Source organism: Gorilla gorilla, chromosome 20 (assembly GCF_029281585.2).
Source record: "Gorilla gorilla gorilla isolate KB3781 chromosome 20, NHGRI_mGorGor1-v2.1_pri, whole genome shotgun sequence".
Taxonomy (NCBI): Eukaryota; Metazoa; Chordata; class Mammalia; order Primates; family Hominidae; genus Gorilla; species Gorilla gorilla.
The window spans coordinates 9,712,369-9,731,086 of record NC_073244.2 but is presented as its reverse complement, the minus strand read 5'-3'; the positions used below and the strand labels follow the sequence as shown (position 1 = coordinate 9,731,086).

Here is an 18,718-nt window from a genome sequence, read left to right as displayed (position 1 = left end):
TTGTTTGATTCTAGGGTCTCAGACTTAGTCATTGCCAAGTCGCGTTGGGTGGGGCGAGCGCTGCCCGGCGCCTCCAGGTCAGGGCCCGGAGCAGGTGTTGGGAGGAGGCCTGAGTCCAGCAGAGCCCGCAGCTGCCGTGGCCTTGACCATACACGGGCATGAAACTGCGGTCACTATTAATAACCACGGTGCCTTTGCCCAGGTCCGGGGTGACAGCCGCTATAAAGCCAGGCCTGCCAGCCCCAAGCGGCTCCTTCAGCCCCTGAGAACCTTAACCCCCCTGTTGTGAGACAAAAAGAAAAGTAAGTACCAAAACCATCTCTCCCCCCCCCGTCCCCCTGGTCAGCCTTGTGCAGAACACGGGCCCCCGCTCGGCGGCCGGAAGTCAGACACAGAACAGTGGTGAAATGAGATCCCCCCTCAAAGGACGTCCGAAGCACAGATCCGGGGTGGTACCTACTTGTCCCAGGCGGTTCGGTGGCCTCCAGGACAGCCCAGGCCCAGCCCTGCCTAAGGAGCAGGGAAGATGGCTGTGGGGAGGAGGAGGAAGAGGAGGAGGAGGCAGCGGCTGAGCTGTTTGGGGGCTGGGCCTGCTCACTGCTTCTCCTTATCTAAGGGGACAGAGCTGGGGATCCCGCCGCAGGCCGGGTGACCCCAACAATGCATGTGTGTCTTGCGATGATGTGGCCACAGCCGTGGCTCCCTCAGTGGGGGGAGGTGAATGGCGAGGACGGAGTTGGGGGCTCCCTCCCTCCGGCCCCCTCCCCACCCCCACCCCTGGCTGTCCTGGGGTCTCCCGCCCCTCTCTGGGGTTTCATAGTTTGAAGGTCCCTTTAGGGGAGAACTTACAGGCCGTGTCCTCAATGAGCCCTGTTTGGATTGACTGCACCTCACGGGTTCCCTGCTTGGAGAGCCGCCGGACCCCCACCTTGCACCCCTTCCCCTACCTTGGAGGGGGCTGGGCCCTCATTCTCCCTGAAGCTCAGTGGTTTCTCGACCTCGTTGAATGCTGCAGAAGCTTAACGGGGGCAGAGAGGAGACAAGGCCATTTCTCGGGAGCCTGCAGCTCCCCCAGAATGTGCAGGGTGGATCCTGTCTGGCCTCTTCAGCCTGCTTCTCCCCCAGGCCCTAGCTGGGCCCACAGCTGGCCCCAAGGACACCCCCTTAAGGCCCTGGCAGCAGGGAGTCCCGGGCGCCCAAGCTCGGTGGCCTTGGAGGTGACAGCTTTGGCCCTGGTAGGGCCCTGGGGTGGGGGGCGGGGGGCGGCGCCAGCGGAGTAACTGCTGATTAAGGGGCCGGCTGACTACTACTTGATGTGAGTGGCAGATGGTTGGGGGTGGGGTGGGGGTGCCTGAAATAGAGTTGGGGGGAGGCCGGCACTAAAGCCTCATCCCCCCACCTCCCAGGGCCTCTCTGCTTCCATCTGGGTGGGTCTCAGCCTCTCTCTTCCCATGGCCGGCAGGACTTCTGGGGAAGGGCCTGAGGGCAGAGTCCCAGGGCTGGGCGGTCCCAGGGGAGCGGGCAGGGCAGGGCAGGGAGTTCAGGTTCTCCATGGAAGGGACTGTCCATCTGTCTGCGCACACACCCTCCAGTGCCTCCCAGGCAGGGAGGGGGCTGCAGACTGGCTTCCTGATGACCCAGGTGGTTCACGCCTATAATCGCAGCACTTTGGAAGGCTGAGTTGGGAGGCTTCCTTGAGCCCAGGAGTTCGAGACCGGCCTGGGAAACAGATCCCGTCTCTACATAAAATAAAAAAATTAGCTGGGCACGGTGGCACGCCCTGTAGTCCCAGCTACTTGGGAGGCTGAAGCAGGAGGATTGCTTGAGCTCAAGAGGTTGAGGCTGCAGTGAGCGATGAGGGTGCCTCTGCACTCCAGCCTGGGTGACAGAGTGAGACCCTGCCTCAAAAAAACCCCCCAAAGATTGCCTTCCCAGCTGGAGAAGCCACTGAGCCAGGGGCACAGCGGGGTCCTGCCTGTCTGCCCCAGGCCCCGGGAACCCTGAGACACCCCTCCCCAACCCCTCACAGGGAAAGGCCTCAGAAGCTGCGAACCAAGGACCCCACCGTGGGCACAAGAATCCCGCCCTCGCACGGGAGCTCGGAAGGCCTGCTTCCAACGAGGTCCTCTGCCCTCCACAGACTCCATGGGCTGCCTGTCACCTGGGGTCCTGCAAGGGTCAAGGAGGGAGGCCCCCAGGCAGGGGACTTTCAGCAGAGCCAGGCTACCCTCTGCCAAGTTCCTCAAGCTCCAGGAATGACTTGGCCCAGAGAAGTGTCAGCCACGCGACGACATGGGGGCCTCTGTGTGATGGTTGGTGCCTGCCCTGGACTCTCAGTCCCTTCCTGGGCCCACGATAGGTACCTCAAGGGAGCGGGGCAGGATTTTTGTTTGTTTGTTTTTGAGACAGTCTGGCTCTGTCGCCCAGGCTGGAGTGCAGTGGTGTGATCTCGGCTCACCGCAACCTCTGCCTCCCAGGTTCAAGCAATTCTCCTGCCTCAGCCTCCTGAGTGGCTGGGATTACAGGTGTGCACCACCATGCCCGGCTAATTTTTGTATTTTTAGTAGAGATGGGGTTTCACCATGTTGGCCAGGCTGGTCTCGAACTCCTGACCGCAAGTGATCTGCCCGCCTCAGCCTCCCAAAGTGCTGGGATGACAGGTGTGAGCCACCATGCCCGGCCCAGGGTAGGACTGGAGCCCATTCTCTGCCCTTAGAAGAAGTTTCTTCCCTGGGACACTGTGTATATTTGGGGTTGGACTGTTCTCTGGGGTGGGGCTGTCCTGGGCACTGCAGGGGTCGAGCAGCATCCCTGGCTTCCGCTCACCCCTTCCCAAGGCGTGAGGACCACAAATGTCTCCAGACATCGTCCAGTGTCTTCTGGTTGGCGGGGGCAGAATCACCCCCAGGTGAGAACTATTGGCCTGAGATTGCTCTTGGCCGGGAGCATTTCAGGAAGGTGAAGGCAAGGATGATTTTAAATGATACGAATTCTGTGGCTTTTTGCATTGTTTTTGAGACAGGGTCTTGCTCTGTTGTCCAGGCGGGAGTGCAGTGGCGTGATCATAGCTCACTGCAGCTTCCACGTCCTGGGCTCAAGAAATCCTCACACCAGCTGGGCACGGTGGTGCACGCCTGTAATCCCAGCACTTTGAGAGGCCAAGGCGGGTGGATCACGAGGTCAGGAGATCGAGACCATCCTGACTAACACGGTGAAACCCCGTCTCTACTAAAAATACAAAAAATTAGCCGGGCGTTGTGGCGGGCGCCTGTAGTCCCAGCTACTCGGGAGGCTGAGGCAGCAGAATGGCGTGAACCCGGGAGGCGGAGCTTGCAGTGAGCAGAGATCGCGCCACTGCACTCCAGCCTGGGCGACAGAGCGAGATTCCGTCTCAAAAAAAAAAAAAAAAAAAAAAGTCCTCACACCTCAGCTTCCCCAGTAGCTGGGACCATAGGCACGCACCCCAAAGCCCAGCTAATTTTTAATATTTTTTGTAGAGACAGGGTCTTGCTATGTTGCCCAGGCTGGTCTTGAACTTCTGGGCTCAAGTGATCCTCCGGCTTCGACCTCCCAAAGTGCTGGGATTCCATGCATGAGCCACCAAGCAGCTCTGTGGTTTAACATGTATCAGAAAATCCAGGTTTCCTCATGTCGTGTCAGAAAGGTTCCTCTTCAGAGGAATTTAGTTAAAAATCAATAAAATAAGTGGGACTTGTAAAGTAAACACAGGCCGGGCGGGGTGGCTCATGCCTGTAATCCCAGCACTTTGGGAGGCCGAGGCGGGAGGATTACCTGAGGTCAGGAGTTTGAGACCAGCCTGGCCAACATGGTGAAACCCCCATCTCTACTAAAAAATACAAAAATTAGCCGGGCGTGGTGGTGCACGCCTGTGATCCCAGCTACTCGGGAGGCTGAGGCACGAGAATCACTTGAACCCAGGAGGCGGCGGTTGCAGGCAGGGAGCCGAGATTGTGCTACTGTACTCCAGCCTGGTCAACAGAGTAAGACTCTGTCAAGAAAGAAAGAAAGAAAGAGAGAGAGAGAGAGAGAAAGAAAAGAGAGGAAGGAAGGAAGAAAAGAGAGAGAAAGAACACAAGCTTGTGTGGGGGGGTGTCTGTGGCCCCCATTGTGAGTGCAGGAGGAGAATGAGGGACTTCAGAAGCATCCAGCCAAGGGGGTGGTTGCTGGGGACTAGGGCCTCCGCTGAGGGGACCAGAAAGCCCTGGGGGACTGGCGGGACCCTGAGGGGATTCCAGGAAGTTGGAGGTGATGGAGGGGGGTCCCACACAGGAGCAGGAGGGGTCTCCTCTGGGGGAACGAGGATTCCCGAGGTGACGGTACCCTGACACTGGGCCCAGGCACGGGACAGTGGACCTGGCTCAGGTTCCCAGGCTCGGCCACCTGGACTCGTGTCCTGATTCCCCTTTTTTCCTTTTTCTTCTTTTTTTTTTTTTTTTTTTTGAGATGGAGTTTCGCTCATGGTGCCCAGGCTGGAGTGCAATGGAGAGATCTCGGCTCGCTGCAACCTCCGCCTCCTCCCAGGTTCAAGCGATTCTCCTGCCTCAGCCTCCCGAGTAGCTGGGATTACAGGCATGCACCACCATACCTGGGGAATTTTTGTGTTTTTAGTAGAGACGGGGTTTCACCATGTTGGCCAGGATGGTCTCGAACTCCTGGCCTCAGGTGATCCGCCCGCCTCGGCCCCACAAAGTGCTGGGATTACAGGTGTGAGCCACCTCACCTGGTCCTGATTCCACCTTTCATGTGTGGTCTTGGGCAAGCAAATCCACTTCCCGAGCCTCAGTTTCCCCATCTGCAAAAAGGAGTCAGTTGCACGCATCTCCCTCGGGGTGCTGGGGAGAATTCCAAGCCCTGCTAGACACCTGGCAGGTGGATCCCGCTCACTGTGCCCATCGGGCTGGCCTGTGGGTCGGGGCCTGCCTCGGTTTGTCACTGTGGTGCATAGCGACACCAGCCATCAACCCAGCAGCTGTGATAACTCCAAGCGCCTGGTGCTACGCTGAGCACACGAGGGAGGGAACTGAGGCACAGAGATGGCGTTTTACCTGCCTGGGGACAGCGGGCCAGGAAGTGGCAGAGCCTGCCTGGGTTTGGGCCAAGCAGGCTGGGTCCTGGAGCTGCCCACCTGCACCCAGGGCTGCCTGGTCTCGGGGTGCCCTGTCCCTGTCGCTGACGGACGGGTACTCCTAGGGGGACAAATTACAGGTACATCTGCTGTGCATTTGGGGAGAATGAGTCACTGGTTCTGTTTGTGGAGGGCAGGGGCCGCGAGACAGGCAGAGGTTAACCGACACCATCACTGCACCCAGAATCCAGCTGTACTCGGGCAGTGTTGGGGTGGGATTCTCTGGGCCCCTTAGATGGCTCTGGGAGGGGAGAGGGGGTCTTCCCAGCAGGCGAGTGTGAAGACGGAAGGCCACATGGGGCTGGAGAAGGTCAGGGGGTTGGCATTCAACAGACCTGAGTTCAAATAGCTCTGCTGGGTGACCTTGGGCAAGTTTCTTTCCCTCTCTGAGCCCTATAAGAATGGGTCATGGAATAATCTGACTTCTCAAGCTGATTGGCTCCCATAAGGGTGACTCATCCTCCTGTTTCTCCTGGGAACACAGGACTTTGAGTGCTAACACCAGGAACGTTCTGGGCAAATTGGGATGAGCTAGCTACCCTAGTGCTCCTGTTCCTATTTTTTTAACTTTTAGCAAAACACACAAAGCAAAATTTGCCATCTTAATCATTATTTTTTTTTCCCCCAAGACAGAGTCTTGCTCTGTCGCCCAGGATGGAGTGCAGTGGCGTGATCTCAGCTCACTGCAACCTCTGCCTCCCTGGCTCAAGCTAGTCTCCTGCTTTAGCCTCCGAAGTAGCTAGGATTACAGGCGTGTGCCACCATGCCCGGCTAATTTTTGTATTTTTAGTAGAGATGGGGTTTCACCATGTTGGCCGGGCTGGTCTCAAACTCCTGACCTCATGATCCGCCTGCCTCAGCCTCCCAAAGTCCTGGGATTACAGGAGTGAGCCACTGCGCCTGGCCAAAAAAGTTGTTTTAATTAAAAATATTTTATTTTACTTTTTAAATTTAAATTTATTTTTTTGAGATGGAATCTCCCTCTGTCACCCCAGCTGGAGAGCAGTGGTGCAATCTTGGCTCACTGCAATCTCCGCCTCCTGGGTTCAAGTGATTCTCCTGTCTCAGCCTCCCAAATAGCTGGGATTACAGGTGTGCACCACCACACCCAGCTAATTTTTGTATTTTTAGCAGAGACGGGGTTTCACCATTGTTGGCCAGGTTGGTCTCGAACTCCTAACCTCAAGTGATCTGGGTGCCTCGGTCTCCCAAAGAGCTGAGATTACAGGCATGAGCCACTGTGCCCGGCCAAGAATAACGTTTTAAATTAAAAAAAGAAACAGGGTCTCACTATGTTGCCTAGTCTGGTCTCAGACTCCTGGGCTCAAGCGATCCTCCTGCCTTGGCTTCTCAAAGTGCTGGGATTATAGGCGTGAGCCACTGCTCTGGCCCCCCAGTATTTTTTTTTTTAAAGTAGAGACAGGGTCTTGCTATGTTGTCCAGGCTGATCTCAAACTCCTTGGCTCCTCCAGTCTCAGCCTCCCAAAGTGCTGGGATTCACAGGTGTGAGCGACTACGCCCAGCTTCCTTCCTCCCTCCCTTCCCTTTTTTTTTTTTTTTTTTGAGATGGAGTCTTGTTCTGTTGCCCAGACTGGAGTGCAATGGCGCAATCTTGGCTCACTGCAACCTTTACTTCCCGGGTTCAAGTGATTCTCCTGCCTTAGCCTCTCAAGTAGCTGGGACTACAGGCACGCCACCGCCATACCCAGCTAATTTTTGTATTTTTAGTAGAGACGGGGTTTTGCCATGTTGACCAGGCTGGTCTTGAGCTCCTGACCGCAGGTGATCCACCCCTCTCCGCTTCCCAAAGTGTTGGGATTACAAGGGTGAGTCACCATGCCCGGCCTTGGCTTATTTCACGGAGCGTGACATCTTCAAGGATCATCCTGTTGTGCCCTGTGTCCAGATTCCCTTCCTTTTCATGGCTGAGTAATATTCATGGATGGATGGAGTACACTGTGTTCATTCATTCATCCGTCTGTGGTCCCTTGGGTTGCCTCTACCTTTTGGCTGTTGTGGGTTGTGCTCCCGTGAACATGGCTGTGCAAGGATCTCTTTGAGTCCCTGCTGTGAATTCCTTGGGGCCTTGCCCAGGAGCAGGACTGCTAGGCCCTATGGTAATTCCATGTTTAATTCTGAGAAACGGCCAGACTGTTTCTCATCAGGCTCACTGTGTTCCATTTCCCACCGCAGAGCATAAGGGTTTTGCTCTCTCCACATCCTGGCCAACCCTCATCATCTTCCGTTTTTTGGTTGGTTACCCTGTGGCTACTGTTCCCCTTCTTGGTTTTTTTTTTTTTTTTTTTTGAGATAGGGTCTTGCTCTGTCGCCCAGCCTGGAGTGCAGTTATGCAGTCATAACTCATTGCAGCCTCAACTTTCTGGGCTCAAGGGATCCTCCCACCTCAGCCTCCCGAGTAGCTGAGACTACAGACATGTGTCATCATGCCTGGCTAATTTTTTGTAGAAACGGGGTCTCACAGCCGGGCATGGTGTTTCACGTCTGTAATCCCAGCACTTTGGGGGGGCCTAGGCGGGTGGATCACCTGAAGTCAGGAGTTCGAGACCAGCCTGGCCAACATGGCGAAACCCCGTCTTTACTAAACATACAAAAATTAGCTGGGCGTGGTGGTGCATGCCTGTGATCCCAGCTACTTGGGAGGCTGAGGCAGGAGAATTGCTTGAACCTGGGAGGTGGAGATTGCCGTGAGCCGAGATCACGCCACTGCACTCCAGCCTGGGCGACACAGCGAGACTCCATCTCAAAAATAAATAACTAAGTAAAAATAAATACAGAAAAATAAAAACAGAAACGGGGTCTCACTGTGTTGCCCAGGCTGGTTTCAAACTCCTGGGCTCAAGCAATCCACCTGCCTTGGCCTCCCAAAGTGCTGGGATTACAGGCATGGGCTACCACGCCTTGCTAATATCTTATCATTTTTTGTAGAGATGGGGGTCTCACTATGTTGCCCAGGCTGGACTGGAACTCCGGGGCTTAAGTGATCCTCCCCTCTCAACCTCCCAAAGTGCTGGGATTACAGGCATGAACCTTTCTTTTTTTTTTTTAAAACAATAATGCCCAAGGTATCTGGGCTGCCAGGCAGGGCTTCTGCTGTCCTGGAACCACCTCCCTCATGTCTCTGTCCTGTCCTGGACTATTTTGGGCACAGTGACCGGCAGATCATCCTTACCACACTCTGTGCTTACGGGGAAGGACAAGCCTTGGCAAGCCACCTCTTCCACGTCATCCTCCCATTGCATATCCACTCCTGCTTCCCCTCCAGCACGCAGACCTCAGACCCTCCCTGTGGCCCTGGACTCGACCTGGCATACAGCACACCGTTCAGCACACATTGTGCACAGAGGGGCGAATAGTAAATATTTTTGGCTTTGCAGACAGACCTTCTCTGTCAGGGTGACTCAACATGGTATTGTAGTACTAAAGCAGCCACAGGGCTGACACGTACCAATGGCAGGGGCTGGGTGCCAATAAAACTTTATTTATAGGCATTGGGAAAAAAATTTTTTTTGAGACAGGTTATCGCTTTGTCACCCAGGCTGGAGTGCAGTGGCCTGATCATAGCTCACTGCAGCCTCAACCTCTTGGGCTGAAGCAATCCTTCTGTCTCAACCTCCTGTGTAGCTGAGGCTACATAGGTGTACCACCATGCCCAGCTAATTTTTAATTTTTTTTTTTTTTGAGACGGATCTCGCTCTGTCACCCAGGCTGGAGTGCAGTGGTGCGATCTCGGCTCACTGCAACCTCTGCCTCCCGGGTTCAAGCGATTCTCCTGCCTCGGCCTCCCAAGTGGCTGGGATTACAGGCATGCACCACCATGCCTGGCTAATTTTTGTATTTTTAGTAGAGACAGGGTTTCGCCATCTTGGCCTGGCTGGTCTTGAACTCCTGACCTCAGGCAATCCACCCTCCTCGGCCTCCCAAACTGCTGGGATTACAGGCATGAGCCACTGCACCTGGCCTGACGGATCTTAAACAGAACACGGTAGACACCAACAGTTAAAAAAAACAGGACCCAGTTTACTATTGAAGCTGCAGCGAGGTTATAGAGGCGTCTTGGGGCTCAGTCCCTGAGCTCCGGGACGCCCAACTGGGAGTGAGGCCTCCACTCTCCTATGTACAGACACCCCCATAGGGAAACGCTCACATGCTGTCCGGCTGGGACGCTGCAGGCCTGGCCGTTCTGTGGCCGCATCCGCGTCCGGGTCCCTGCGGCCTGGCTGGGCGAGCCGGGGAGGGGGCTGATTCCTGGGAGCGGTTCAGCAGCGAGTTCTGAATGTCTTCCAGGACTTCACGGAAGAGCTCCTCTCGGGACTTCATGCCGTCCAGGTAGACTGAAATCAGAAAGGCTGCGTCAGGGCTGCCGGGAGGAAGGGGGCCAGAGCACAGGGGGAGGAGTGGACGGCTGGGTCAGGAGCAAGGAGATCTGCAGAGTCGGGCTGCTGGAGTCAGTTTCCTGGACCAACAGCAAGAGGGGGCCGGGCGCGGTGGCTCACACCTGTAATCCTAGCACTTTGGGAGGCCGAGGCAGGCGGATCACGAGGTCAGGAGTTCGAGACCAGCCTGGCCAACATGGTGAATCCCCGTCTCTACTAAAAATACAAAAATTAGATGGGCGTGGTGACGCACGCCTGTAATCCCAGCTATTCAGGAGGCTGAGGCAGGGGAAAGGGTTGAACCCGGGAGGCGGAGATGGCTGTGAGCCAAGATCGCGCCATTTCACTCCAGCCTGGGCGACAGAGCAAGACTCCATCTAAACAACAACAACAAAAATAGCAAGAAGGACTGGGGGCGAGGCTCACGGAGGAATGTCCAGGTTTCCAAAGGTCCTGAGTGGGGAGTACTGAAGGGCATTCAGAATGGTGGCCAGCTGCAGTGGCTCATGCCTGTAATCCCAGCATGTTGGGAGACCAAGGAGGGCAGATCACCTAAGGTCAGGAGTTCGAGACCAGCCTGGCCAACATGGTGAAACCCTGTCTCTATTAATAATACACAAATTAGGGGCCGGGTGTGGTGGCTTACGCCTGTAATCCCAGCTACTTGGGAGGCTGAGGCACGAGAATGGCTTGAACCTGGGAGGCAGAGGTTACAGTGAGCCAAGATCGTGCCACTGCACTCCAGCCTGGGTGACAGAGTGAGACTCTGTCTTGAAAAAAAAAAAAAAAAAAAAAGATGGAGAGGGGCTGGGCCCAGGGTCCCCCCCGCCCGCCCGGGGCAAGGCCTGGTCATGCTCAGGGGCTTACCCACTTCCACACCATTGGCCTCCATCTCCTGCCTATACTTCTGGTACATGGGCCACACGTGGCCATCGAAGAGGCCGGGGGGATCAGGAACTGTGTAGTTGCGGGTACTGCAGAGGGAGAAGGCAAGGATGGCTTAGAGCACAGAAGGGTGATGCCAAGAATATACCCCCGGTGGGGGGCCTGAAAGCTGTCATAGTCAGGGACAGAACCTCTGAGCAAGGGGACCCTCGGTCAGAAGCCCTGGGCTGGAGGCTCCAACCTCCGGCACGTTCACCCTGTAGGTCTGGGAGATGCCCTGGACAGGGTTGAGGTGGGCCGTGCTATCCAGGCCTCCGGCTCTGGGCACCTGGTACAGAGCTCCAGCCAGCTAAGTGGCCAGTGCCTGTGACATTGGGTTGTGGCCCGTGTCCAGTGGCGTTTTCTCTCTTTTTTTTTTTTTTGAGATGGAATCTCGCTCTGTTGCCCAGGTTGGAGTATAGTAGCCTGATCTTGGCTCACTGCAACCTCCACCTCCCGGGTTCAAGCCATTCTCTTGCCTCAGCCTCCTGAGTAGCTGGGATTACAGGAGCCCACCACCATGCCTGGCTAATTTTTTAATTTTTAGTAGAGATAGGTTTCACCATGTTGGCCAGGCTGGTCTCAAACTCCTGACCTCAGGTGATCCGCCCATCTCCGCCTCCCTAATTTTTGTATTTTTTGGTAGAGATGGGGCTTCACCATGTTGGCCAGGCTGGTCTCGAACTCCTGACTTCAGGTGATCCACCCAAGCCTCCCAAAGTTCTGGGATTACAGGCGTGAGCCACCGCGCCTGGCCGCCTTTTTTTTTTTTTTTTTTTTGAGACAGTCTCCCTCTGTCACCCAGTCTGAAGTGCAGTGTCCCAGTCTCAGCTCCGCCTCCCAGGTTCAAGCGATTCTCCTGCCTCAGCCTCCCAATTAGCTGGGATTACAGGTGCGCACCACTACGCCTGGCTAATTTTTGTATTTTTAGTAGAGATGGGGTTTCACCATGTTGGCCAGGCTGGTCTCGAACTCCTGACCTCAGGTGATCCACCCGCCTCAGCCTCCAGAAGTGCTGAGATTACAGCCCAGAGACACTGCGCCCGGCCCCCAGTGGCATTTTCTAGGTTACCGCTGGTTCCACCTGGTAATTCAGGACAGGGCCCTCGGGAGCCCACCGCACCCCAGACACCAAGTGCACCTTCTCCTCCACTTGCACTCTTCATACGGGACGGTCAGGAAGTACCGGCGGCTGTACAAGTCCACCAGGGGCCTGGGCGGAGTGGGGGAGACACGGTCAGCACCTGTGAGCTTTCCTTCAACCGCAGTCAAAATATCCAACCCCCCAGCCTTGGCTTTCAGAGGGTGGCGAGCACATGGGGTGGTCTGGGCCAGTGAGTTTAGGGGTCAGGGAGGGAAGCTGAATTGGCCAACATCCCTGCAGCAGCCCCCCACAAAATTGAATCATGCTTCTTCTCCAACTTGGACGGGCACAGAGAGACAGAATGTCTTGCTCAGGGCCACACAGTGAAGCCAGAGGGCGCAGCCTAGGTTACTGGTCTGCCCGAGAAGTCTGAGGTTCCAGAAGAAAGACTCAGTTTCCCCAAGAAGGGTGGCTGTTTGTCCCAGACTTGAGTTTTTAGTTTTAATTTTTTTTTGAGATGGAGTCTCTCTCTGTTGCCCAGGCTGGAGTGCAGTGGTGCGATCTCGGCTTACTGCGATCTCGGCTTACTGCAACCTCCACTTCCCGGGTTCAAGCGATTTTCTTGCCTCAGCCTCCTGAGTAGCTGGGATTACAGGCACACGCCACCACACCTGGCTAATTTTTTGTATTTTTAGTAGAGACAGGGTTTCGCCATGTTGGCCAGGCTGGTCTCGAACTCCTGACCTCAGGTGATCCATCCATCTTGGCCTCCCAAAGTGCTGGTGAGCCACCACACCTGGCTCCAGACTTGGATTGATCCCAGCTCTGCCCCCAACTCCTGACTTCCCGTGGTGGCTCTGCTCCTGGGTCTCCTGACTATTAAAATGGAGATGTGAGCCAGGCGTGGTGGCTCACGCCTGTAATCCCAGCACTTTGGGAGGCCGAGGCGGGGGGATGGCTTGAGGTCAGGAGTTTGAGAACATCCTGGTCCAATAGGGTGAAACCCAGTCTCTACTAAAAATACAAAAATTAGCCGGGTGTGATGGCGCAGGCCTGTAATCCCAGCTACTTGGGAGGCTGAGGCAGGAAAATTATTTGGACTGGGAGGCAGAGGTTGCAGTGAGTCAGGATCTCATCACTGCACTCCAGCCTGGGCAACAAGAGCAAAACTCTGTCTCAAAAAAAAAAAAACAAAAAAACCCCCAACCAAACAAGAGATGGCTATACCCGCCCAGAGAGGGCCATGCCTGGGGCCAGAGCCTGCAGATGTTTACTTGTAGCTGTAGAGCAGGAAGCCTTCCAGGAGGAGGATGTGGGTGTCCGAGGCCTCTGGCTGGACGCTGACCCCGTGGGCACGGGCAAACTTCTGCGGGCTGCTCAGCCAGGCCTGCACGGTGTCCAGCATGGCCTCCATGTCCAGAGACTCCAGCACTGGGGAAAGGGGAGCAGGCATTGCAGGAGGGCAGACCCCAGGGGATAGTGGACGGGGAGCGGGTATTGCAGGAAGGCGGACCCCGGGGGAATAGTGGATGGGGAGTGGGCATTGCAGGAGGTTGGACCCTGGGGGGACAGTGGACGGGGAGCGGGTATTGCAGGAGGGTGGACCCTGGGGGGACAGTGGACGGGGAGCGGGCATTGCAGGAGGGCGGACCCCAGGGGAGAGTGGAGGGGGAGCGGGTATTGCAGGAGGGTGGACCCTGGGGGGACAGTGGACGGGGAGCGGGTATTGCAGGAGGGCGGACCCCGGGGGGACAGTGGACGGGAAGCGGGTATTGCAGGAGGGTGGACCCCGGGGGAATAGTGGAGGGGGAGTGGGTATTGCAGGAGGGCGGACCCCGGGGGACAGTGGAGGGGGAGCGGGTATTGCAGGAGGGCGGACCCTGGGGGACGGTGGACGGGGAGCGGGTATTGCAGGAAGGTGGACCCCGGGGGACGGTGGACGGGGAGCGGGTATTGCAGGAGGGCGGACCCTGGGGGGACAGTGGACGGGGAGCGGGTATTGCAGGAGGGCGGACCCTGGGGGGACAGTGGACGGGGAGCGGGTATTGCAGGAGGGTGGACCCCGGGGGACAGTGGAGGGGGAGCGGGCATTGCAGGAGGGCGGACCCCGGGGGACAGTGGAGGGGGAACGGGTATTGCAGGAGGGCGGACCCTGGGGGAATAGTGGACGGGGAGCGGGTATTGCAGGAGGGTGGACCCCGGGGGAATAGTGGACGGGAAGCGGGTATTGCAGGAGGGCGGACCCCGGGGGGACAGTGGAGGGGGAGCGGGCATTGCAGGAGGGCGGACCCCAAGGGAGAGTGGAGGGGGAGCGGGTATTGCAGGAGGGTGGACCCCGGGGGAATAGTGGACGGGGAGCGGGTATTGCAGGAGGGCGGACCCCGGGGGGACAGTGGAGGGGGAGCGGGCATTGCAGGAGGGCGGACCCCAGGGGAGAGTGGAGGGGGAGCGGGTATTGCAGGAGGGTGGACCCCGGGGGAATAGTGGACGGGAAGCGGGTATTGCAGGAGGGTGGACCCCGGGGGAATAGTGGACGGGAAGCGGGCATTGCAGGAGGGCGGACCCTGGGGGACAGTGGGGCTTGGAGGTGATGCTTGTCCTTACCGTCCCACTGTTTGAAGCCGTCTTCCCCAACTGCTATTTGGTCTTGGGGCTGAAACAGAGGAGCCTGAACCTCGGGCTCAGTGCCCGGTCCTGCCTCACCCCCGCCCTGGGTGATGGAGTCTTAGGGGGTCCCTTGCTGGAGCTGCTGAGGTCCCTGAGGGGTGGGGGCTCTGCCTGAACCTCAGATTTTCCCCAGACCATCAATCATCTCATTAGCCCTCACCCCCACCCACACCCACACAGTGAGCTGGGCTCAGAGTCCATTTTGCAGATGGGAAAGGGGAGATGGAGAGGAATAAAGGGTATTCGCCCAGAAAGCCACAGCTGGCTGGCCCTGTGGAGGAATGGTGGCTTTCCCATCCGTCTAATTGGGGTCCCCACTGTAGGGATGTCCAGTGAGAATGGGCTGGGTATGAAATAGTTGCTCAGGAAATGGGAACACGACACCCGTCCCTCACTTTCCTGGCCCAGTTTATCCCAGAGACCCCGGGAGGGGTCAGGCAGGGAGCGGAGCCAGTGCCCAGCCCACACGGGCACTGGGCAGTGGAGGGCAGGGCTGGCCGGGCCCGGCTGCCCACCCTGCATCCCCTCCCAGCTCCACCTCCCCGGGCAAGGGCGGGCACCTTGAAGAAGTCATCCTGATGGATCACGCAGCAGTTGGGCAGGGCTCTGAGCAGGCTGTTGGTCAGCGTGGTCTTGCCGCCATTGGTCATGCTGGGGAGACAGTGTTTGCATGAGACTGCCTGGGCTCCCCCGCCAGAAGGTCAGGGCGCTCAGAAGGGGGCCTGAGGTGCAGCCTGGGCTCTTCGGGGCCTGTCCATGTCTCAGGGTCTTCCTGCAAATCAGCTCCCAGGGTTTTTCTGGTTCTTTTTCTTTTTTTTTTGAGACCAAGTCTTGCTCTGCTGCCCAGACTGGAGTGCAGTGGCGCGATCTCAGCTCACTGCAAGCTCTACCTCCCGGGTTCAAGAAATTCTCCTGCCTCAGCCTCCTGAGTAGCTGGGACTACAGGCACACGCCACCACGCCTGTCTAATTCTTGTATTTTTAGTAGAGACAGGGTTTCTTTCTTTTTTTTTTTTCCCGAGACGGAGTTTCACTCTGTTGCCCAGGCTGGAGTACAATGGCGCAATCTTGGCTCACTGTAATCTCTGCCTCCCAGGTTCGAGTACAATGGCGCAATCTTGGCTCACTGTAATCTCTGCCTCCCAGGTTCAAGCAATTCTTTTGCCTCAGCCTCCCAAGTAGCTGGGATTACAGGCATGCGCCACCACACCCAGCTAATTTTTGTGTTTTTAGTAGAGATGGGGTTTTGCCATGTTGGCCAAGCTGGTCTCAAACTCCTAACCTCTGGTGATCCGCCTGCCTTGGCCTCCCAAAGTGCTGGGATTACAGGTGTGAGCCCGGCCCACCTATCTTTACAGATAAGGAAACTGATTTAGTCTTAGCAGGGCTTAAAAAAAAATAAAACAGCACCGGCCATGCACGGTGGCTCATGCCTGTAATCCCAGCACTTTGGGAGGCCGAAGCAGGCGGATCGCTTGAGCTCAGGACTAGCCTGGGCAACATAGTAAGACCCCATCTTAACAAAAATTAAAAACTAGCCAGGTGTGGTGGTGCATGCCTGTGGTCCTAGCTACTTGGGAGGCTGAGATGGGAGGATCGCCTGAGTCTGGGTGAGAGCGAAACCCTGTCTTTAAATAAATAAATAAATAGATAATATAAACAATTTTAGCTGGTCGCGGCGGGTCATGCCTGTAATCTCAGCACTTTGGGAGGCAGAGGCAGGCAGATCACCTGAGGTCAGGAGTTTGCGATCAGACTGGCCAACCTGGTGAAACCCTGTCTCTAGTAAAAATACAAAAATTAGCTGGGCGTAGTGGTGGGTGCCTGTAATCCAAGCTACTGGGGAGGCTGAGGCAAGATAATTGCTTGAACTCAGGAGTCAGAGGTTGCAGTGAGCTGAGATTGTGCCACTCCACTCCAGCCTTGGTGACAGAACAAGATTTTGTCTCAAAAAAAAAAAAAAAAAAAAAGACTGACGGAAAAAGAGGACCCCTATATCATATCCAGAAGAGGCAGGTTAGAAAAATGCCTAATGTTGGTCAGGTGTGGTGGCTCCCACCTGTAATCCCAGCATTTGGAGAGGCTGAGGCAGGAGGATTACTTGATCCTGGGAGTTTCAGACCAGTCTAGGCAACATAGTGAGACTCCCATCTGTATTATAAAATTTAAAACCCAATTTTTAAAATGTAAGCCCCCAGGTATTAATAATTTTTAAAATAAAAATAAAAAGAAAGTGCCTGACATAAATCCAAGTTATTTTGTGCCCCGGGTGGGCTGTGACATTTGTAGCACTGAGTGCAAAATGAAAATTCGAGGCTTCTTACTTGAAAAATATTAGGGGCAGGGCACGGTGGCTCACACCTGTAATCCCAGCACTTTGGGAGGCTGAGACGGTTGGATCACTTGAAGTCAGGAGTTCGAGACCAGCCTGGCCAACATGGTGAACCCCCCCCCCCCAAATCTCTACTAAAAACACAAAGTTTAGACAGGCATGTGGTTCACGCCTGTAATCCCAGCTACTTGGGAGGCTGAGGCAGGAGAATTGCTTGAACCCGGGAGGCGGAGCTTGCAGTGAGCCGAGATCACACCACTGCACTCCAGCCTGGGGCAACAGAGCAAGACTCCATCTCAAACTACGACGGCAACAACACCACCCCCCCCCCAAAAAAAAAACCAAAAAACAAAAAATACAAAATTCAAGAGGGAGTCTGGCTAGCATTAGACGAAGCTCCCGTCCCTTCTGAGGCGGGGGTGTGAGCGCCACAAAGCCAGCCGTGCTGGTTACAGAGAGTTTGAATCTCCTCTAGCCTGAGGTCGCCTGAGAGAGGCTCCAAAGGCACAGTCATGTGGAATGACATTTTGGGGACCCCGTCCCACCTGCCCACGTGTCAGTCCCCGATTTAGCCAGGACAGCCACGAGGCGGGAGGAGGGTTCACTGGAGCTTTAGTTAATTTTCTGTCCCTACCGATTTTTTTTTGAGACGCAGCCTCACTCTGTCGCCCAGGCTGGAGTGAAGTGGCATGATCGCGCTCACTGCAACCTCCATCTCCCGGATTCAAGCGATTCTCCCACCTCAGCCTCTCCAGTAGCTGGGATTACAGGTATGCACCACCGTGCCCGGCTAATTTTTGTATTTTTAGTAGAGACGGGGTTTCACCCTGTTGGCCAGGCTGGTCTCAAATTCCTGACCTCAGGTGATCCACCCGCCTCCACCTCCCAAAGTGCCAGGATTCCAGGCCTGAGCCACCGTGTCTGGTCTATTTTTTTTTTTATGCTGAGTATAATTGGAAGGTGGCGGGAATCATTTCCATTAAAAAAATGAAACACTGGGCTCAGTTTCCAGCCCCCCTCCCCACTGGGGACACCGAGACCCCCAGGGCAGAAAATCCTCCCTGCACTCTGACCTCGGGCGGCGTGTAGGTGACCTCAGGCGCCAGGCATCCCTCCATTCATTCCCGGGCCTCCCCCTCTGCGCGCACAGGGGGCTTTGCCCCGCAGGGCCGCCCACCAGGTCCCCCGGCGCTCACCCTCCGATGCCCACGATGAGCTTCATGCCGGTGCGGAGGGGCGGCGGGGACGACTTCCAAGGCAGCCCGGGTAGGGTGCGACCACGCAGTGCGCTCCGGAGTGCGTCCCGGCTTCATTGAGAAAACCTGGCGCCTTTATAGGTCTCGGCAGCCTGGAGGCCGCCCCGGGGGAGGCGGCCCCTGGGGGTGGGGCGGAGGCGCCGGCACCTGTTCCCGCCGCCGAATGGAAATAGCTCCAGGCTGCCTTTTGCCTAAATTAGTCACGAGCTGGCCGGGCAGGGGGCTGCCTCTTCCCTCCTCCCACCTCCCTGCCCTCTCTCCACTCCCTCCTCCCCTCTCCTCCCCTTCTTACCCCCTCCTCCCTCCTCTCCACCCCCACCCCCTTCCCTCCTCCTGGCCAGAGAGCTCAGATCAGCAGCCCCACACTTTTCCCTCCCTAAAAATATCCCGCTCTCTGTGTCCTGTGGCCTGACCCTGACATTAAGACTGGTTCTGGTGGCGTCAAGGAAGCGAACTCACCCACCCCCGCCCGCACAGCAGCCCTAGAAGCCGGGACCCTGCGGGGAGCTTCCTTTTCCAACGAGGTCAGGGCCAAGGTGGGCTTAAGATCCTTAGCAGTGAATCACAAGATAGCCTTGCCCAGGTGACCGGGGGCCCAGCCACAGGATCTCAGCGTGACACCAGGGACCATTCATCCCGTGCCTGCCTTGTGGGTGGAGTCATTTGACTGGGGGCCGGCGGGGCGGGGAGGGGGTAATGGGGAAGAATGACACTCTGTTGCTCCTCTCTTCTACTGGTAAAGGGAAAAAGTGTTCTCTTATGAAATGTTTTAATTTTTTTTTTTTAATTTGAGATGGAGCCGGGCGCAGTGGCTCACGCCTGTAATCCCAGCACTTTGGGAGGCCGAGGCGGGCGGATCGCGAGGTCAGGAGTTCGAGACCAGCCTGGCCAGCATGGTGAAACCCCGTCTCTACTA

General features: G+C 56.4%; 1 protein-coding gene across 3 annotated transcripts; it reads right to left on the bottom strand.

The window, feature by feature from the left end:
- Positions 1-9,163: 9,163 nt before the first annotated feature.
- NMRK2 (nicotinamide riboside kinase 2) lies at positions 9,164-18,014 on the bottom strand. 3 transcript variants are annotated; one of them, XM_055371293.2, is made up of 7 exons: positions 17,743-18,010; positions 14,776-14,866; positions 14,153-14,201; positions 12,823-12,979; positions 11,606-11,677; positions 10,408-10,514; positions 9,164-9,498 (listed from the first exon to the last, which is right to left on the bottom strand). In XM_055371293.2, the coding sequence occupies exons 1-7, from the start codon at positions 17,766-17,768 to the stop codon at positions 9,308-9,310; spliced, it is 693 nt and encodes a 230-aa protein (XP_055227268.1). In that variant the 5' UTR covers positions 17,769-18,010; the 3' UTR covers positions 9,164-9,307. The 3 variants fall into 3 exon arrangements, with proteins under 3 accessions (XP_055227268.1, XP_055227271.1, XP_055227270.1); XM_055371296.2 differs by lacking the exon at positions 10,408-10,514 and having other exon boundaries at positions 17,743-18,014; XM_055371295.2 differs by lacking the exon at positions 11,606-11,677 and having other exon boundaries at positions 17,743-18,012.
- Between the last annotated feature and the right edge of the window lie 704 nt (positions 18,015-18,718).